The sequence below is a fragment of the Salvelinus sp. IW2-2015 genome, unplaced genomic scaffold, assembly GCF_002910315.2.
Source record: "Salvelinus sp. IW2-2015 unplaced genomic scaffold, ASM291031v2 Un_scaffold992, whole genome shotgun sequence".
Classification (NCBI taxonomy): Eukaryota; Metazoa; Chordata; class Actinopteri; order Salmoniformes; family Salmonidae; genus Salvelinus; species Salvelinus sp. IW2-2015.
In genome coordinates, this window is record NW_019942676.1 from 226834 (window position 1) to 249730 (window position 22897).

Below are 22897 nucleotides of genomic sequence, written 5' to 3' on the forward strand. Positions count from 1 at the left end.
GAAGTTGAAGTCGGAAGTTTACATGCACTTAGATGGAGTCATTAAACACTCATTTTTCAACCACGCCACAAATTTCTTGTTAACAAACTATAGTATCTTGGCAAGTCGGTTAGGAGCATCTACTTTGTGCATGACAAAGTCATTTTTCCAACAATTGTTTACAGACAGATTATTTCACTTATATTCACTGTATCACCAATTCCAGTGGGTCAGAATTTACATACACTAAGTTGACTGGGCCTTCAAACAGCTTGGGAAATTCCAGACAATTATGTCATGGCTTTAGAAGCTTCTGATAGGCTAATTGACATCCTTTGAATCAGTTGGAGGTGCAAGGAAGAAGCCACTGCTCCAAAACCGCCATAAAAAGCCAGACTAGAGTTTGCAACTGCCCATGGGGACAAGATCGTACTTTTTGGAGAAATGTCCTCTCTTCTGTGACACACAAAATAGAACTGTTTGGCATAATGACCATTGTTATGTTTGTGAGGAAAAAGGGGGATGCTTGCAAGCCGAAGAACACCATCCCAACCGTGAAGCACGGGGGTGGCAGCATCATGTTGTGGGGGTTCTTTGCTGCAGGAGGGACTGGTGCACTTCACAAAATAGATGGCCTCATGAGGAAGGAAATATGTGTATATTGAAGCAACATCTCAAGACATCATTTACATTTAAGTCATTTAGCAGACGCTCTTATCCAGAGCGACTTACAAATTGGAAAGTTCATACATATTCATCCTGGTCCGCCCGTGGGGAATGAACCCACAACCCTGGCGTTGCAAGGCCATGCTCTACCAACTGAGCCACACGGGACCGTCAGTCAGGAAGTCAAAGCTTGGTCGCAATGGGTCTTCCAAATGGACAATGACCCCAGCATGCTTCCAAAGTTGTGGCAAAATGGCTTAAGGACAACAAAGTCAGGTATTGGAGTGGCCATCACAATCCTATAGACCTCAATCCTATAGAAAAATGTTTTGGCAGAACTGAAAAAAGCGTGTGCGAGCAGGAGGCCTAAACCTGACTCAGTTACACCCGCTCTGTCAGGAGGAATGGGCCAAAAATCCCCCAACTTATTGTGGGAAGTTTGTGGAAATGCTACCCAAAACGTTTGACCCAAGTTAAACAATTTAAAGGCAATGCTACCAAATACTAATTGAGTGTAGTAAACTTCTGACCCACTGGGAATGCGATGAAAGAAATTAAAGCTGAAATAAATAATTCTCTCTAATATTATTCTGACATTTCACATCATTAAATAAAGTGGTGATCTTAACTGACCTAAGACAGGGAATTTTTACAAGGATTAAATGTCAGGAATTGTGAAAAACTGAGTTTAAATGTATTTGGCTAAGGTGTATGTAAACTTCCGACTTCAACTGTACATCAGCGTAAACTGTTACCATGGAATTTCCCAAAGCGACTTAAAGTTAGCACATATTCAGCATGCTGTATGTGGCCCAGTCTCAGCGTAATTCTGTTACCGTGGAATTTCTCTTTATTGGATTAAAGCATCTGCTAAACGACTATATTCCTATCATCACTATTATCAAAATGTGATATTGTTCAAAACCCTATTACAACCCACCCTGCATGCATCCATCCACTGGCTATCATCCCTCCATCCTCCTAACAGCGGCAGGCGGGCAGAGAGCAGCACAGACGCGTGGAGTGAGGCTGCACTTCCTCTCCCACACTGTGACTGCACACTGCCTCACCAGCTGTGTTCACAGTACAGACAAGCCTCTGGCAGCCACCTTCTCTATACCTCTCCCACACTGTGACTGCACACTGTCTCACCAGCTGTGTTCACAGTACAGACAAGCCTCTGGCAGCCACCTTCTCTATACCTCTCCCACACTGTGACTGCACACTGTCTCACCAGCTGTGTTCACAGTACAGGAAGCCTCTGGCAGCACCTTCTCTATACCTCTCCCACACTGGACTGCACACTGTCTCACCAGCTGTGTTCACAGTACAGACAAGCCTCTGGCAGCCACCTTCTCTGTACCTCTCCCACACTGTGACTGCACACTGTCTCACCAGCTGTGTTCACAGTACAGACAAGCCTCTGGCAGCCACCTTCTCTATACCTCTTTCACACGCTTTCCCTCTCTCTGTCATTGAGCGGGAAGACAAGTTCACATTCAAACTGGGGTTGAGTCAACATGACAGTGAATTTAGGATGACCAGAGCAAAATATACTTACAGTCGTTTTTCAACAACGGCAGCCACTTCAACATATCGACAGTATCAACTCCCACAAGATGCTCGTATGCAGCAGCTATTGGAAACTGAATATCTACAATAGATAATCTGTCTCTCTTTGGGAATTAATTAAAAACACTTCTCTATTTCAAGCAAAGCTTTTGTTTCTCCACTTTTCCACATGTACCTTTTCTCCATCTCTCCCTTATCCTCCGTTCTCTTTCTTTTCCTGCTGATCTCGCTCCCATGTCCATACCGCTCTCTATCTGAGCTGAATACAATAACTACATTTCCCAAAGATTCTAAAAAATATATGCAACAAATTGACATCATGAGCACATACTGTACAGTACACACACACCTACAGACACGCACATACACACACACCCTACAGACACACACATTTCTACAGACACACACATACACACACATACACACACACCCTACAGACACGCACATACACCCTCACACCACACACAACACACACACACACCACCACACACACACCACACCTACAGACACGCACATACACTCACACACACCCCCTACAGACACGCACATACACACACCCTACAGACACCACATACACCCTACACATAACACACACCCTACACACACGCACATACACACACACCCTACAGACACGCACATACACACACACCCTACAGACACACACATACACACACCTACAGACACGCACACACACACACAGTACCACACACGCTCATACACACACGCCACCCTACGACTACGCTATCCATTTCACGCTCAGCATCTTGATGTACTACTTGAAAGAAAATGTCCTTCATGGATACAACACAGACCTGAATAATACACTGAGATAAAACACTGGAATCTCAGCTGGTTATCTCATATTGTGAGAAACTATCCAGACACCATCTGTAATTGAAATACAGACACTTTTGCCACGCGAAGATGCATGGAAGCCACAAACCCCGAATAAATAGCTGTGTCTGAGTCAGATATTGCCAGTAGCTCTACGTTATACATACTAATCTCAGCACATCCACAAGACAACACTGACTCCCAGCAACCTGCGCTCCACTGCTACCGCTGCTAACAGAGCACTTCCTACTGAACCATGCCACTGGCCATTTACACAGTGAGATATCAAATGGAGTGATATTAGTTGGGCGGGGGGTCATCAGATGGGGCAAAGCCCTTTAAGGTACGGAGCACCTCTTATCCCTCATTATTCTACTAGCCGTCTGACTCAACACCCCCTGGCCTCCACGCACACTGAGACCATCGCTACAGTGATGTTATGCTTATAGGTCCCTGTGTGTGTTCTCCACTCCTCCTCATCAACTCTTCGCTAATTTGCGTGTGTGAAGCCAAAAGCAAAATATACATAGTTACTAACACACAACACACACACACACCACACACACACACACCACACACACACACACACACACACACACACACACACACACACACACAACACACACACACCACACACACACACGTTTAACCTGCAGTTAAATGCAAAGGAATGAATCATTCACAGCACAAATATTAAATTCCCCATCAAATGACCAAATCTAATTCAGCAAAAGAGGACAACCGTCCATCTATGGCTTTCATTTCAATTAGTTCAGCGTATTATCCTGAGAGTAATGTATTCCCATACAGTATTTAAAAACAACTTAATGTTTGTTTTATTTGTCTGGCTGATTCAGTCAATATGTCCAGGGTCACTCCTCCTCAATCAGCCAGCAGTCAGGGGAGAGGAGGGAGAGAGGGAGAGAAGGGAGGGGGAGGGAGGAAGTTGAGTTGCAAAAGGAATCAAATGAGACAAATGCTCATAACCTTGTGAGTGTACAGTACATTTGTCTTCCATCTATCTCTCCACCCATCTTGCTCCCTGTCCCTTCAGATCCATCTCTCCTGCTCTCCTCGGTCTCCCATCTCCTCCCCTTCCAGCTCCTCACGCTCTCACCATCTTCTCTCTCTCTCTCTCTGTCTCTATTCCATCCCTCACCTCCCTTCCAGCTCCTCACGCTCTCACCATCTTTTCTCTCTCTCTCTCTCTCTGTCTCCATCCCATCCTCCTCACTCTCCTCTTCCAGCTCCTCATGCTCTCACATCTTCTCTCTCTCTCTCTTCTCTCCTCTCTCTCTCTCTCTCTCTCTCTCTCTCTCTCTCTCTCCTCTCTCTCTCTCTCTCGCTCTCTCTCTCTCTCTCTCTCTCTCTCTCTGTCTCCATCCATCCCTCACTCTCCTCTTCCAGCTCCCACGCTCTCACCATCTTCTCTCTCTCTCTCTCTCTCTGTCTCATCCATCCCTCACTCTCCTCTTCCAGCTCCTCACGCTCTCCACCATCTTCTCTCTCTCTCTCTCTGTCTCCATCCATCCCTCACTCTCCTCTTCCAGCTCCTCACGCTCTCACCATCTTCTCTCTCTCTCTCTCTCTCTCTCTTCTCTCTCTCTCTCTCCCTCTCTCTCTCTCTCTCTCTCTGTCTCCATCCATCCCTCACTCTCCTCTTCCAGCTCCTCACGCTCTCACCATCTTCTCTCTCTCTCTCTCTTCTGTCTCCATCCATCCCTCACTCTCCTCTTTCCAGCTCCTCACGCTCTCACCATCTTCTCTCTCTCTCTCTGTCTCCATCCATCCCTCACTGTCCTCTTCCAGCTCCTCACGCTCTCACCATCTTCTCTCTCTCTCTCTCTCTGTCTCCATCCATCCCCACTCTCCCCTTCCAGCTCCTCACGCTCTCACCATCTTCTCTCTCTCTCTCTCTCTGTCTCCATCCATCCCTCACTCTCCCCTTCCAGCTTCCTCACGCTCTCACCATCTTCTCTCTCTCTCTCTCTCTGTCTCCCATCTGCTCCCCTTCCAGCTTCTCACGCTCTCACCATCTTCTCTCTCTCTCTGTCTCCATCCATCCCTCACTCTCTTCTTCTGGTTCCTCCACCAGACCCTCACACCTTTTTCTCAATCTCTTCCCATCGACCCATCCTTGTTTCAAATTCTCACATGTTCTCTGTGTCCCTCCATCTCTCTTGGACTTCGAACACACCGACAGCGTCATTGCGCAAAATAGTACGCAGCATCATCTGGATGTGTGTGCAACAAAAGTTCAACATTCACCTTCTGCTACCATTTCTGTCAAGTCGTTTACGCATACAGTTTGACGCATACGTTCGATAAATCCAACCTATGCACCACACCAAACGCACTGAAACTGCCTCCGCAACGCAATGCTGCAAGGCAAACACAGCGTTCCATTGGAAATGAATGTAATTCTGGTGTACCAAAATGCAATGACGCTGTCGGTGTGATCAAGGCATTAGGAACTTCTTCCACACCCTACCATTATCTTGTTCTCTTTGTCTCTAACCATCTACAGTGAGCTCCAGAAGTACTGGCGCCTTGACATTTTTTGATTTGTTTTGTCTCTGTACTTTGGATTTGAAATCATACAATGACTATGAGCTTTAATTTGAGGGTATTTTCATATAAGGTAAACGATTGAGAAATTACAGCACTTTTTGTACATAGTCCCCACATTTTAGAGGACCAAAAGTATTGGGTCAAATTCACTTGTATGTGTATTAAAGTAGTCAAAAGTTAAGTATTTGGGCCCATGACTACATCAAGCTTGTGACTCTATAAATTTGTTGGATGCATTTGTTGTTTGTTTTGGTTGTGTTTCAGATTATTTTGTGCCAAATTGAAATTAATGGTAAATAATGTATTGTGTAATTTTGGACTCACTTTTATTGTAAATAAGAATATAATATGTTTCTAAACAGTTCTACATTAATGTGGATTCTACCATGATTAAGGAATGAATTGTTAATAATGATAAGTGAGAAAGTTACAGAGGCATAAATATCATACCCCGAAAAAATGCTAACATCCCCTGTTATTTTAATGGTGAGAGGTTAGCATGTCTTGGGGGTATGATATTTGTGCTGGAGTATAGAGCCAAAACAACAACAAATGTGTCGCTGTCCCAATACTTTTGGAGCTCACTGTATCTCTGTCCTACTTAAAACCCCTCTTTTTATATCCATCTCTCTGTCCTCCTTCCAGACCCTCACTCACTCCCTCTCTGTCTGACTGCCAAAGCGCCCCTTCGCTCAGCATCCGCCGTTACCCTTCTCTTGCTATCTCTTTGCCAGGTTCTCCATTTCTCTCTCAATCACTCTCTCCACAATGTTAATTCAAATTGGCTGGATTGGGAGGACAGCATTGTTCCAATAATGCCAAAAGCACTTACAAGAGCATAATCAATCTCTCTCTCTCTCTCTCTCTCTCTCTCTCTCTCTCTCTCCTTCTCTCTTCTCTCTCTCTCTCTCTCTCTCTCTCTCCTCTCTCTCTCTCTCTCTCTCTCCTCTCTCTCTCTCTCTCTCTCTCTCTCTCTCTCCTCTAACTCTGTCGTTACTGACTCAATCCGAACTCTTTTGATTTCATACTTTTTCACCCCTTTCTCACTCCATCTCTCCATTCCACCCAATTGTGTGAGCAATTATTTCTCCAACTACCCACTACTTACTCTTTCAGTTCAACGTTTGCCCCAATTCTCCATCCATCCTTCTGTCTATTCCTTTACACACACATCCTCCTCTCTCTTTCAGAGCAACAGTTCTCACAGCTGCTGCTCTCTGCCTCATGACTCATGACCTCTGCCCCCACTCCTCACCTCTAACCCACACACTTTATCTCTCTCTCTCTCTCTCTCTCTCTCTCTCTCTCCCTGATGTGTACACCTCTCAACTGGCATCAGCTGCACTATCAGGTCGGGAGAGAAAGGTAGAGAAGGCAAGAGATAGGAAAAGAGAGAGAGAGGGGCTGAGAGAGGGAGAGATATACTTCCAATTCATAGAGACAGGTTGCGTTTCCGTGGTAACGTGGTTTCCATCGTAACAGTCTTGCTAAAGATGCCATTAGTGTGAACAAAAAATCCACTCGTCGCAATGATGCACTTGTACGCATAGTTTGCAGGCACACACACACTCTTACCCACACACACAACAAACACACACCCACCCCCTAACACACACACATACACACACACACACACACTGTCTAACCCACATACACACCCACACATCTCACACACTTGAGGTCAATTCCAGTGCCATCCTTATTCCAATGAGATCTGCTGCATCTCGTTCTAGCCAGTGAGCAGGATCAGTCGGGAGAAATTTGTTTTGAACCTGAATGGCAGCATCCTAATTGTCTTTGTTCATGGCCTTTGCTCTGTATTCAGAGCTGTAAAAGTCTCAGTGCCACAGACAGAGCAGCAGGGTCTGATCCTGTACCATGGCTCGGGGCTCTACAGCCACTGTGATTGTATTACACTGTCTTTGACTGTTAGACAGTAAGGTGTTCAAAGACTGCCTTCAACCACAGTGTGCTAGAAGGGCCAAACTGATCCTCAACTAACACCGCAGTCTGTCATCAAGCTGTCTAAAAAGACATCATCACATCCACAGGTGGAGGCAGGGAAAAAAATAGAACAAAAGCACAGCGAAAGAAGTGAGAGAGGGATGAGAACAGAGAGAGAGAGAAATTGGGACGTGGGAGGGGGGTCTGTTCTGTTGTGTCATGTCTTTCTGGTTTTTGTTCTCGTTTTGGTACACAGCGTTCTGTGTCTTGAGGGACATTTACATACTGTATTGTTAAAAAGCCTAAGTGCCTCATGCCAATAAAGTCTACTAAGCCTGTTTGACTAACTTTAGAATTGCAAATGCAAATCTCTCCATGCCAACGAGGTACTATTTACTCCCTCAGACGACTAAGACAACATAAGAAGACCAATACAAAGCATCTGTGGTGTGTGTGTGTGTGTGTGTGTGTGTGTGTGTGTGTGTGTGTGTTGTGTGTGTGTGTGTGTGGTGTGTGTGTTGTGTGTGTGTGTGTGTGTGTTGTGTGTGTGTGGTGTGTGTGTGTGTGTGTGTGTGTGTGTGTTGTGATTCATAATATACAGAATATGAATATATGCAATATGTATACGCCTGACTATAAGGGTTATTATCGTTGAGTATCTATATCTTTGTGATATGTTGATTTGACATGTCTGAGACAGTCTGTGTGTACATACAGTACCAGTCAAAAGTCTGGTGCTCAGGATATGTGGGAACTCCTTCAAGACTGTTGGAAAAGCATTCCTCATGAAGCTGGTTGAGAGAATACCAAGAGTGTGCAAAGTTGTCATTTTTATTTATTTTTATTTCACCTTTATTTAACCAGGTAGGCCAGTTGAGAACAAGTTCCCATTTACAACTGCGACCTGGCCAAGATAAAGCAAAGCAGTGTGACAAAAACAACAACACAGAGTTACACATTGTCATGGCCGTCGAATGAAGTAGACCAAAGCGCAGCGTTGTGAGCGTACATATTCCTTTTTATTAGGATGACGCCAACAAAAACAATAAACAATACAAAACAACCGTGAAGCTTAAGGCTATGTGCCACAAATAAAGTTAACTTCCCACACTGAAAGGAGGGAAAAGGGCTACCTAAGTATGGTTCCCAATCAGAGACAACGATAGACAGCTGTCCCTGATTGAGAACCATACCTGGCCAAAACATAGATATACAAAATCATAGAAAACAAAAACATAGAATGCCCACCCCAAATCACACCCTGACCAAACAAATAGAGACATAAAAAGGCTCTCTAAGGTCAGGGCGTGACACACATAAACAAACGTACAGTCAATAAAACACAATAGAAAAATCTATGTACAGTGTGTGCAAATGTAGAAGAGCAGGGAGGAAGGCAATAAATAGGCCATAGAGGCGAATAATTACAATTTAGCATTAACACTGGAGTGATAGATGTGCAGATGATGATGTGCAAGTAGAGATACTGGTGTGCAAAAGAGCAAGAGGATAAATAACAATATGGGGATGAGGTAGTTGGGGTGCGAATTTACAGACTGGCTGAGTACAGTACAGTGATCGGTAAGCTGCTCTGACAGCTGATGCTTTGTCATCAAGGCAAAGGGTGGCTACTTTTGAAGAATTTCAAATCTAAAATATGTTCAGATTAGTTTAATACTTTTTTGGTTACTACATGATTCAATATGTGTTATTTCATAGGTTTTTGATGTCTTCACTATTATTCTACAATGTAGAAAAAAGTAAAAATAAAGAAATACCCTTGAATGAGTAGGTGTGTCCAGACTTTTGACTGGTACTGTATGTATATTGGTGTTTGTGTGTATGTGTGTGAGCGCTGGGCGGGGCAGGGTGCTCTGTATGGAGACAGTTGTGGGTTCTGGTTATTTGTAGACGGAAGGAGTGAGGAAGGTAGTGTTTGCTCTAATTGAGGAGAACAGGGGAGGGCACCATTTACATTCATCACAGGAGCTCACTTTGTCTCAAACTCAGAGAACAGGAAGAGAAGAAGGGGGAGTGAATGGAGAGACTCTCTCTGTGTGATTTCACTGTTTTTCACAAACCTCTATGGCATTAAAACTATGGCATTAATTGTGTTTCGTCGGTTCTAGTGGGGTGTGGGCCTTTGTCACGCTCTGACCTTAGATATCTATGTTTTCTTTATATTTTGGTTAGGTCAGGGTGTGACGAGGGTGGGTACGCTAGTTTTTGTATTGTCTAGGGTTTTTGTAAGTCTAGGGTTTTGTAGGTCTAGGTGATGTTTATGTTTATGGTGGCCTGATATGCTTCCCAATCAGAGGCAGCTGTTTATCGTTGTCTCTGATTGGGGATCATATTTAGGTAGCCATTTTCCCTTTTGTGTTCGTGGGTTCTTGTCTATGTAACGATCGTCGTTGGGAGGAGGACCAAGGTGCAGCGTGGTAAGTGTTCATTATTTTAATTAAACAACTGAACACTGAACAAAACAACAAAAAACGACAAACGAATAGTCCTGTAAGGTGATGAAAAACACTAAACAGGAAACAATCACTCACAACTCAAAGTGGGAAAACAGGCTACCTAAATATGGTTCTCAATCAGAGACAACGATAGACAGCTGCCTCTGATTGAGAACCACACACGGCCAAACACAAAGAAATAGACCACATAGACATACAAACATAGAATGCCCACCCACATCACACCCATACCAAACAAAAAATAGAACCATACAAAGCAATCTATGGTCAGGGCGTGACAGTCTATGTGTAGTTGCCTGTCAGCACTCATTTGTATAGCTTCACGTGTCGTTTTGTTATTTTGGTTAGTTTGTTCAGTGTTCATTCTTAATATAATAAAGAATGTATGCATACTACGCTGCGCCTTGGTCCGATTCATACGACGAACGTGACAGAAGAACCCACAACAAAAGGACCAAGCACAGTGTTCAGGAGGAGCAGACATCATGGACATGGGACAAGATTTTGGATGGTAAAGGATCCTGGACGTGGGAGGAAATATTGGCAGGAGAGGATCGCCTACCATGGAAGCAGGTGGAGATAGCGCAGGAGGAACGGCGACGATACGAGGGGACCCGGTTAGCACGGAAGCACGAGAGGCAGCCCCAAAAGGAGATTGGCTGAGAGGAGATTGGCTGAGTCAGGTTGGAGACCTGAGCCAACTCCTCGTGCTTACCGTGGGGAGCGTGTGACTGGTCAGACACCGTGTTACGCAGTGATGAGCACTGTGTCTCCAGTTTGCATTCATAGCCCGGTGCGCTCTATTCCAGCTCCTCGCATTTGCCGGGCTAGAATGGGCATCCAGCCAGGACGGATGGCGCCGGATCAGCGCTCCTGGTCTCCAGTATATCTCCTTGGACCAGGATATCCTGCGCTGGCTCTGCGTACTGTGTCTACGGTGCATCTGCACAGCCCAGTGCGTCATGTGCTAGCGCCCCGCACTTGCCGGGCTCAAGTGAGCATCCAGCCAGGACGCATTGTGCCAGCTCTACGCACCAGATCTCCAGTGCGCCTCCACAGTCCAGTACGTCCTGTGCCTCCTCTCCGCACTCGCCCTGAGGTGCATGTCATCAGCCCGGTACCACCTCTATCAGTCCCACGCATCAGATCTCCAGTGCACCTCCACAGTCCAGTACGTCCTGTTCCTGCTCCTCGCACTCGCCCTGAGATGCGTGTCATCAGCCCGGTACCACCAGTTCCGGCACCACGCATCAGGCCTCCAGTGCGCTTCCACAGTCCAGTACGGCATGTGCCTCTTCCCCGCACTCGCCCTGAGGTGCGTGTCCTCAGCCCGGTACCACCAGTTCCGGCACCACGCATCAGGCTTCCCCAGTTCGCTTCCACAGTCTGAGCTTTCCGGCGACAGTTCCCAGTCCAGAGCTTCCGGCAACAGTTCCCAGTCCAGAGCTTCCGGCGACTAGTTCCCAGTCTCAGAGGCTTCCGGTGCAGTACCCGTCCCAGAAGCTTCCGGGCGACTGTACCCATGTCCAGAGCTTCCTGGCGACAGTTCCCAGTCCAGGAGCTTCGGTCTTGGCAACGTTTCACAGTCCGGAACCTCCAACGACGGGCCACAGTACGGAACTCACCGACTGGTCCACAGATCCGGAACCTCAATTCGACGTCGGCACCCCGGAGGTCTTCCACCGGGGGGACGGTCACCCAGTCCGGGGTCTCCAGCGGACGGTGCCCCCAGCCGGGTCTCCAGCAACTGGTCCCCAGCCCGGGTCTCCAGCAGACGTGGTCCCCAGCCCGGGTCTCCAGCGACGTTCCCAGTTCCTGGGTCTCCAGGCGACGCGTCCCCAGTCCGGGGGCATCCAGCGACAGGTCCCCAGCTCGTGTTGGTCTCCAGCGACGGTCTTTCCAGCCGGTGGTCCTCCTAGCTGACGTCCCAGTCCGGGGTCTCCACCACGTTCCCCAGTCCGGGGTCTCCAGCGACGGTCCCCAGCCCGGGGTTCTCCTAGCGACGTCCCCAGCCTGGGGCTCAGCGACGGTCCCAGTCCGGGCTGTCTCCAGCGACGGTCCCAGTCCGGGGTCCCATGGCGACTGTCCCCAGTCGGGCTTCCAGCGACGGTCCCCCAGTCCGGGGTCTCCAGCGAACGCGTTCCCCAATCCGGCAGGGCTCCGCGACGGTCCCCAGGTCCGACGTCCCCAGCCTCCAGAGACTGGTCCCCAGCCCGGGGTCTCCAGCGACGGTTCCCCAATGCCCGGGTGTCTGCAGCGACGGTCCCCAGCCCGGGGGTTCTCAGCGACTGCGTCCCCAGTCCGGGGTCTACGATCAGACGGTCCCCAAGGTCCGGGGTCTCAAAAGCGACGGTCCCCATGTTCCGGGGTCTTCCAGTCGGACCGGTCCCCCAGGCCTCTGGGCTCCAGCGACGGTCCCAGTCGGGGTCTCCAGCGACGGTCCCCAGTCCGGGGTCTCCAGCGACGGTCCCCAGTCCGGAGCTCCAGCGACGGTCCCCAGTCCGGTGTCTCCAGCGCACGGTCCCAAGTCCGGGGGCTCCAGCGGACTGGTCCCCAATCCGGGGGCTCCAGCGACGGTCCCTCGTCCGGGGCTCCAGCGACGGTCCCCAGTCCGGGAGCTTCCAGCGGACGGTCCCCAGTACCGGGGAGTCTCCAGCGACGGTCCACAGTTCCTTGGGTCATCTCAGCGACGGTCCCAGCCCGGGGTCTCCAGCGGACGTCCCCAGCCCGGGGTCTCCAGCGACTGGTCCACCAGCCCTGGGTCTCAGCGACGGTCCCCAGTCCGGGAAGGTCAGCGACGGTCCCCAGCCCGGGGGCTCCAGCGACGGTTCCCAGTCCGGGCCTCCGGCGGATTGATCCATGGGTCAGGTTCACAAAGCGGAGGATCAGGCGTTAAGAGAGGGGGGGGCGTGGGGGCTGCGTCCAGAACCCGGAGCCCCACGAGGAGTAGATGCCCACCCGGACCCTCCCCTATAGGTTCAGGTTTGCGGCCGGGAGTCCGCACCTTTGGGGGGTGGGTACTGTCACGTTCTGAACCTTAGTATATCTATGTTTTCTTTATATTTTGGTTAGGTCAGGGTATGTGACGAGGGTGGGTTACGCTAGTTTTTGTAGGTCGAGTGATGTGTTATTTTTGGTGCGCCTATATGCTTCCCAATCAGATGGCAGGACTGGTTTATCGTTGTCTCTGATTGGGATCTATTTAGGTAGCCATTTTCCCTTTTGGTGTTCGTGGTTCTTGTCTATGGTTGTTAGTTGCCTGTCAGCACTCATTTCGCTTATAGCTTCACGGTGTCTTTTGTTATTTTGGTTAGTTTTGTTCATGTTCATTCTTATTATAATAAAGAAAATTTTTGTAAAAAAACGGCTATTACCACTGCTGCCGGCCTCTGGTCGATTCATACGGGGACGAACGTGACGAGAGTGCCGGACTGGCAGCGAACATTTGTGCCCACCTGGTGTTATGGCTGTTTCTCTTAGTCACTAACAGGGGTCACTTTGGTTGGGACTGACACCCTGAATAGATATTTGAGATTGTCACCTTGGAATTCGGTGTGGTTTCTTGTGTGTGTGTTGTGTTGTCTGTGTGTGTCCTGTGCCTTGTTGTGTGTTGCGTCGTGTGCGTGTGTTATATGGTGTTTGGTGTTTCAGAGCATTTTGTCTGTGTCGGTGTGTGCTTTTGTTTCTTAGTGTGTGCACATGTGTGTCTCGCAGTCAGTTGAAGCTTTTCCAGGGGCCAGCTTGGCACGGCGCTGCTGGGTAATTGACTGAGCACATCTTGTGGTTCTTCACTCATGTCCTTTCTCACACCCCTTCCTCCGTCTTCCTCCAATTGACAGAGAGCTGTGGTCTTTGTTCGACACAGGAGGCCAAGAGGGGAGTAGGACGGCAGCAAGGGGCAAACAATAGAGACGACAGAAGAGGAGCCAAAGGAAGGGGAAAGATGGGAAAGAGGAAGTGCAAGGCAAGTGAGAAAGAGGGTGGGTGTGGAACAAAAAAAGGAGGGATAGAAATTAACACCTGCGGAATTTCAATGGGTGGATAACGGCCGTTGCTATAGTGAGAGGCAGGGAAGAAAAGACGAGAGTAGTGAGGGCAGAAGACAGAGGAGAGAGGGAGCAAAGGATGACCAGGGCTGGTCCAGAGGGTGGACATGGAGAGACATGGCCCTGATTCCCCTCATGGCAGGGCAGCAAGCCGGGTTGATAACACTGGGGCTCTTGTGGCTATTATCAGAATCACTGAGTCATTCCACAGCCTATGAATATGATATGTGCCCATTTGCCACAGCCTTCGCGCCACTGTTCAGACAGCTGGCAGTAGGCTTGGGGAGAAGGGTAATAAGGGTCCCAGCATGGGTGGTGGCCGGTGCTCTGTCCAGAGGGAGGCGGGTGTGAGCGCGGGGAGAGTGGTGGTATGGCGCAGGACAACCACTGCTGGGCATCTGGAGGCATCTGGGTCTGCACCCGTGGAGTGCCAGGGTCCAGGCCAAGGCACTTGCCCATTTACCAGTCCACACATATGAGATAGAGAGAGGGATGGAGACAATGAGAGGAGATGTGGGAGTGATAGAATTAAAGAGGAGGAGGATAGGAAGATATGAGAGAGAGGGGGGGAGGAGATAGAGCAGGGAGAGATGACAGAGATGGAGAGAGAAGAGAGAAGAGAGAGAGTGACAGCAGAGAGAGAGGGAGAGGACAGAGATGAGGGTGAAGATAGAGAGAGAGGGGGGAGAGGACAGAGGGGAGAGAGAGCACGGGAGAGAGAGAGAGGGGAGAGAGAGAACAGAGATGAGAGAGAGAGAGAGAGAGAGAGAGAGAGAGAGAGAGAGAGAAGAGACGAGAGACAGAGAGGATGAGATAGGAGAGAGAGGAGGAGAGATGAGGAGAGAGAGAGAGAGACCGACGATGGAGAGAGAGAGAAAGAGATTGAGAGAGAGAGATGAGAGAGAGAGAGTGAGAGAGAGAAGAGAGAGAGAGAGATGAAGAGAGAGAGACTGAGAAGAGAGAGAGAGAGGCAAAGTTGAAAAGTAAGTTGGTAGTAATTAATTTCTCGTTGTTTTTTTTGTCTTTCATTACAAGGTCATGTTGTCTTCTTCAGTCATCGTTTGTTGGAGAACTGGGTCTACTACTGTTTGCTTTAATGTTATTGAGTTGTTCTGATTAATATTGTTGTTGTAGTTGTTCGTTAATGTGTTAATCCCATGTCCCTACTACTATTATTATTTGCTGTCATGGTCCCACACATCTTATTTTATATTATAAATATATATATATTTACTGTATATATTATACATCATATAATTTGATTTATGTTTCGATATGATTATACTTGACAATGTAAGTAAATAATGAATTGCCATTGTCAATAAAGTCATTGGAATTGCAATTGAATTGAGGCAGAAGACGAGACAGAGGGAGGGAAGCAGAGATTAGACAACGAAATAAGTGTCGAGAAAAGTTGCAGCGTGTCAGTTTTAAAAATGGTCCACATTCTAAATGGCAGAGAGAGTCAGACTGGGGGAATAGGACACGTATATTTAGGGCTCTCTCTCCTCCTGACTCTCTCTCTGCTGTCAAAAGGGGGACACACACTGGAACTGTCACATTTGCTAAACCAGGACAAAAAGGGGCGGTACTAGGAGACAGGGAGGAAGGAAAAAAGGTTGAGAAACAATGCAAAAACAGAAGAGAGAGCAGACAAAAAACCAGACCAAGAGATGGGCTAAATGGAGTGTTCCAGTGTGTTCCTTCCCCCGCACCACGTCATGAACCCAGAACCACAGCAACAGCACCTAACTCCACTCGAGCCATGCCACCAACGAGTGAGCCAGCCGGACAGAAGAGGCGCTTTTATTTTTAATTCTTATTCAGTACAAATGCTTCTAATTGCGGCAGTGTTTTAGGGAGACATGGCTCTGTGGTGCAGAACAGCACATTTACTATAATAGGATACAGGAACCTCGCTGATAGATACAATCAAAAGGTGCTATTGTAAGCCATAATTAGAATATAAATTGTGTGCAGAAAGACCAACTCAACAGGATTTAAATGAAAGCCCCCGGTAAAGAAAGAGGAAGGGAGTGTTCCTCATGGGGAAACATGTGTTCCTCCCCTTATGCTCATCATTGCCTAAAATGACAACGGTATAGTGCCCTAGGAGGCAAGTGCCACTCCTTATGTCCATCCCTCACAGGAGAAGAAGCATTGGCTTCCAAAACAAGGCCTGGGCATAACTTGGTGTCAGTAATTCCACTGTTGTACTGTGATTAAATGGCTTCCAACTAGCTTGCTGCACTCATCCCCCCACAACAATTAGGCCTTGGACACATTTTCAGCGCCATCATTAGCCTCCCCCACCCCCCACCCCACCCACCCATCCACCAACAAAGCACACACACCCACCCACCCACCCACACACACACCCACACCCACACCCCACACCCACCACACACACACACACACACAAAGACACACATAAACGCATGCATGCGCACATACAAACATAAACAAACATACACACACATGCTCTCACACACACACAAACATAAACACACACACACACACAAACACACACAGTAAGCACCGTAACGTAAACACTGGAAATAAAAATACCCTTAATGCAGCCAGGCAGGAACAGGAACTAATTGGTCACCTCGGTCACACCTTGACAGGCTAAATAAAAAAGGCTTGTTTTGTTCCTCATGGTAGACCTAGCGGTTAGCATCACACTCCCACTGTTACACAACAACAGAGGGGGCTATTTCCAAACAAATCAACGTTTATTGGTCACGGATACAGGTGTAAACAGTACAGTGAAATGCTTACTTGATAACTCTCCTCAACAATACAATATCAATATATTATTTTAGAATCAAATGCCCAATATAAAGTCCAAAATTACAAGAGTAGTACAAGAAAAAAAAACTATCAAAAGTAGTTATGAGACATATGTACACAACTGAATATACAGTAGGATGTATAAAATGTGTTATGCCAAATTATGATGACTGTTATATACAAGTAGTACAAGTAGTATAGTGAGAAGTGACTATCTATAGCAGCTTCAATAAATAGTCATAATAAGGATCCACCCGTTTTTCAATTTTGGCCTAAAATGACATACCCAAATCTAACTGCCTGTAGCTCAGGACCTGAAGCAAGGATATGCATATTCTTGATACCATTTGAAAGGAAACACTTTGAAGTTTGTGAAAATGTAAAATTAATGTAGGAGAATATAACACATTAGATCTGATAAAAGATAATACAAAGAAAAAAACATGTGTTTAAAAAAAAGAAATTGTACCATCATCATTGAAATGCAAGAGAAAGGCATAATGTATTATGCCAGCCCAGGCGCAATTTAGATTTTGGCCACTAGATGGCAGCAGTGTATGTGCAACGTTTTAGACTGATCCAATGAACCATTGTATTTCTGTTAAAAACCATGTATCAATACTGCCCAAATGTGCCTAATTGGTTTATTAAAACATGTTCAAGTTCATAATTGTGCACTATCCTCAAACAATAGCATGGTATTCTTTCACTGTAATAGCTACTGCAAATTGGACAGTGCAGTTAGATTAACAATGCAGTGCAAATCAAATATTTATGGTGTCACGCACGTCTTCTGTTGTTTGATTGTGCTGATAAATAATGTGTAGAGACCGTGATTCATATTGGATAAGATTCCTCGGGGGTCATTTGGTTACTTTTCCCATTTGCATTTATTGCTGACGTTGTGATATTTAAATCCCAGCACCACTGTAGGTGAGGATGTGATCTCTTCCATATTGAAGACTGGGCTGGCTGGCTGGCTGGCTGGCTGGCTGGTTGGCTGGTGTAGTCTAGATGAACTGCTGTTCATCCAGTGGGATGCTCTGAGGTGATAACCTACATCACTAGCTATTTGTCAGGCTATCAAGTTAACCTTGAAGACTTGTCAAGTAGCACAGCTAGAAACATCTTCACAAGACTTGATATCCTTTTTGCTAAGCTAAACAATATGTTACCCATTGTGCTAGATTAAGAGGCTAATGATGATCACTAAATAGAGTGATTGGCATGTAAGTTAGATACTGTAGCAATATACAGTACCAGCAAATCTAGTCCATGGAAGAATGATCTATCCCAGACTGCTTCAATCTGCATTTCCATCTCTCTTTCCTTCTATCTCTCTTTCCTTCTCTCTCTCCTATCTCTCTTTCCATCTCTCTTTCCTTCCATCTCTCTTTCCTTCTATCTCTCTCTCCTATCTCTTTCCTTCTCTCTCTCTTTCCTTCTCTCTCTCCTTCCATCTCTCTCTCCTTCTATTTCTCTTTCCTTCCATCTCTCTCTTCTTCTATCTCTCTTTCCTTCTCTCTCATATCTCTTTCCTTCTCTCCTTCTATCTCTCTTTCCTTCTCTCTATCTCTTTCTCCTTCTATCTCTCTTTCCTTCTCTCCTTCTCTCTCTCCTTCCATCTCTCTTTCCATCTCTCTCTCCTTCTATCTCTCTCTCCTTCCATCTCTCTTTCCTTCTATCTCTTTCCATCTCTCTCTCCTATCTCTCTTTCCTTCTCGCACTCCATCTCTCCTTCTATCTCTCTCTCCTTCCGTCATGCAGTAATGCACTCGCTCCTCTCTCACTTATCTCTCACCCTTCTTTCTCTTCCATCTTATTCATTGATACAGATGTGAGTACAGCTTCCCTCTATCCATCTTTCTTTTCTCTCCGCCTCAACCATATTTTCCCTCGTTCCTGAGTGACACTGTCTGAGACCCACCAGCTGTCGCACCTTCCCTCTGTTCCTCTATAACACCAGCCTTTGGTCCATCCGTCTATCCGTCACCCATCCCTTGGTTTCAATTTCACAATAAATAAATATATAGATATATATACTGTATATTTCACAACACCACACCAAAATCCACTGTAGATACTACTCTGTGCACTATTTCAGCACCATTCCTGTTTTCTATTCCAGACATCAGCTATGAAAATATCTTATTCCCCTTGGCTCTCTGTCTCACTTATGATCCTGCTGTATAGGTAAGCAAAGGGTTGCCTTGCCAACTGCATCAGTGGCATTTGGCCTTGTATGAAAGAGAGAGAGAGAGAAAGATAGAGAGAGAGAGAGAAAGAGGGAGGGAGAAAGAGGGAGCGACAGTGAGAGAAACAGAGGGAGAGAGAGAGAGAGAGAGAAAGAGGGCGGGAGAAAGAGGGAGCGACAGTGAGAGAGACAGAGGGAGAGAGAGAGAGATAAAGACCTTCTTTTACATTTCCCTTTCCCCCATCTCGCTCTGTCCATTCTCCGAAGCTTATTATACTGAACAAAAATATAAACACAACATGTAAAGTTTTGGTCCCATGTTTCATGCGCTGAAGTAAGAGATCCCTGAAATGTTCCATGTACAAAAAGCTTATTTATCTCAAATGTTGTGCACAAATTTGTTTACATCACTGTTAGTGAGCATTTCTCCTTTGCCGAGATAATAAATCCACCTGACAGGTGTAGCATATCAAGAAAAAAAATTTTTGTCACACAACTCAATGCCAGAGATGACTCAAGTTCTGAGGGAGCGTGCAATTGGCATGCTGACTGCAGGAACGTCCACCAGAGCTGTTGCCAGATAATTGAATGCTAATTTCTCTACCATAAGCCCAACTCCAACGTCGTTTTAGAGAATTTGGTAGTACGTCCCACCGGCCTCACAACTGCAGACCACGTGTAACCACGTCAGCCCAGGACCTCCACATCTGGCTTCTTCACCTGCAGGATTATCTGAGACCAGCCACCCGGAGAGCTGAGGAAATTGAGGAGTATTTCTGTCTATAATAAAGCCCTTTTGTGGGGAAAAACTCATTCTGATTGGCTGTGCCTGGCTCCCCAGTGTGTGGGCCAGTCTCCCAAGTGGGTGGGGCTATGCCCTCCCAGGCCCACCGATAGCGGCGCCCCTGCCCAGTCATGAGAAATCCATAGATTAGAGCCTAATTTATTTATTTAAATTGACGGATTTCCTTATATGAACTGTAACTCAGTAAAATCATTAAAATTGTTGAATGTTGCGTTTATATTTCTGTTCAGTCTAGTTCCCCAAGACTTACACCACATTTTCTCAAGCTATCTGCTTCAACCTTTTACTTTACCTTCTTCACTCTATGTCTCTCTCTCTTTTCTCTTCCCAGCTACGGGGCCTCTCCTTGCTCCTTCACGCCTCCAGTCTGTGCTGCTGTCACACTCTGTCTGCTACGTTTCCAGCAGCTAGCTTCTTTAGCGCCGTCCTCTCCACACACCTGCTGTCCATCTTCCCCCAGATTCTCTCTCAGGAGGAGAGGCTGTTCTTTCACCATCCCTCTCCTTCTCCCGCTCTTGTTCTACCATATTCTCAAATAATATTGTTTCAGCCCATTAAACAACAGACACAAATCCGTTTGGAGACGGAGACTAGCATGGCCTTGGATGTGGCTCCATTTCTCTCTCCTGGGCCCTGTGTTGGCTTCCGGCCTGGGAAATCCATTTAGCCGCAGCGGCACAAGCCTGTGTTCCTGGCGCATGGATGGCACGTGCACTTAATGAATTATACCTTCAGTCTGCATGCATACCCCGTACACCTCTTTATGAACAATAAAATACATCATGTTCACACGTTTAAGACGGGCGGGTGATGTATCATAAATATATCTATGTGTGTAGGATATACTATGGTGTTTATGACACGTATGTATGGCTGTGGAACAAGGGGCAGGGTCAGTGGGTGTCGTACCTGTCGATAGAGATGTGTGGGGTAAATGTCATTTGACTGTCCAATGCTATCCTCCATGGTGTAATGGGGATATAGGGGGATGAATGGCTGGCTGGTGGCCCTAGTGTGTCATAGTGGGTCATGTTTACTGCTGGACCCTGTTGACGCAGGGTCAAACGTGGAAGGGTGAGCAGAGATAATGTTTTATCCACAATGGAACCCGTTGTGCTGAAAGCACGTGGCGTCAGTTGGAATGCCCAGCGGACGGCCTCATTCCCGGCAGCTTTTTTTTGGAGGCTGTTTGAAATTCTAGGAGTTTCTGGGAGCCCATTTTGTACAGCTGTGTTTGTTCAGGCTGAATAAAAGTTGATTATTCTGCAGAAAAAAATAGTCCAGTCCAGCAGCACGGTCCAAACGCGGATCACAGCCGGCTAAGATAAAGCAGGACCAGATTGCTTCATCCCATTAGACATGGTTAAAGTGAATAGAATGAAAAGGGGTGGGGGAGAAATATCACAGGGATGAGCCATAGAGGGATCTAGTGGAACTCTGTCATACCGAGGTAAAACTGGGTGTCTGGTGACAGTACAGCTTCCTGTATCTCTCTCTCTCATGCCAGTCTACTTGAGTTATTATTTTCTTTCTCTATGCACGTCTTCTCTCCCTGTCTTCCTGTTCCCTCCTATCGCACCACGCTGATCCTGTCTCCAACTTCCCCACTCTTTCCAGTTTTCTTCAAAGGAAACAACCCCTCTTGCTCTCTGTCAAACCTCTGCATCTGTTTTCCCATGAATGAACCAGCATTGATCTGATACCGGTAACGACATTGCACCAGAAAGCCATCGCCGCTTCATTTGTAAACAGATCATTGTTAAAGACAACAATGAAATACAGAGAATCAAGACTAACAGATAAAAACATTTCTCATACTTTTTTTTCTCTCGATCACCCTCTCTCACACACACAGTACACATAGAAACACACACACTGTACCTTGGCAGCCATGATCATGGAGGAGCCACCGCGGACCCCCAGGATGGGGATGTGTGTCTGTGCAGAGATGAAGTCCAGGATCTGGGCTATGGCCTCCTGATCCGTGTCGTCCCCGAACACCACGCCCTGCAGCCAGTGCTCTGTCATCAGGTCACAGATGCTCTTGATGATGCTCTTGGGGTCCGTCTCGTTCATGGTGAGCACTTCCACYTTGGGCGCCAGCGGCATGTGCAGGAAGTCGTCCTTCTCCCGGGCGCCCGCCAACGCCACCTCGCTAGAGTTGCCCACCAGCACCACGGCGATGCTGAGACCCTGCACCAGCTTGGGCAGCACCTGGTGGTGGGGGGMCTGGGCCATGGGGATGTAGTGGGCCACGCCCCCGCRCTTGTCTCTGCGAGAGTGACAGGCGYGGGGCAGGTGGAACAGGCACATCAGGAGGCCCAGGAGGGACAGGGAGAGGGAGGAGAGGGCCGCACGGCGCCGGGGAGGACGTCTCACCTCCTGGGGGGGCAGGGGCGTGGGGGACGCTCGCCTTTCCTGAGGGTGGGAGGGGCTGTGGCAGCCGCAGACAGGCATAATCGAGGAGTGGGAATGTAATACCTGGGGGGAGGGAGGAGAGAAAGAGAGAGAGAGAGAGAGAGAGAGAGAGAGAGAAAGAGAGAGGTCAATGTGGCCCATACACATTGATTGACTTAAGTGGATTGACAAGAGCCTATAACATGAATCAGTYTATCACTAACCATGTTTCCATCTACAGTTTTTATGCGAGTAAAGTGATACCGTATAAAAAAAATCACTACAGCTGTGATGGAAACAGGAATTCTCGGTACAATTTTCTAAATGCTGACAGATCATTTTTTGTTAATTAATTATGCAAGAAATGGTGGTGGAAACGCCTTTATGTGCAAATATTGATATAATAACCATCATATTGAAGTAAACTTCACACGATGATATGGTGTGTGGTTCTTCCACTACGATTCAGGAAACCATTCAGTTTATTAGGCTACAGATGAAATAAATGATGATGAACTTCACAGGGTGATGAAAGTGCATGGTGATCTTGATGCTCTTTTCCAATAAATATCGAGGGTCTTATTCTGGTGACACGATGATTGATGCTTGACTGGTGTTT

The 22897-nt window shown here is 47.1% G+C and overlaps 1 protein-coding gene across 1 annotated transcript in view; it reads right to left on the minus strand.

Annotated features, from left to right (window-relative positions):
• The window catches only part of grin2ba (glutamate receptor, ionotropic, N-methyl D-aspartate 2B, genome duplicate a), a 140041-nt gene that overhangs the window by 53782 nt on the left and 63362 nt on the right, over positions 1-22897 (minus strand). Inside the window, 1 exon segment of the mRNA XM_070438518.1 lies at positions 21763-22362. Coding sequence (XP_070294619.1) covers positions 21763-22362 — 600 coding nt within the window.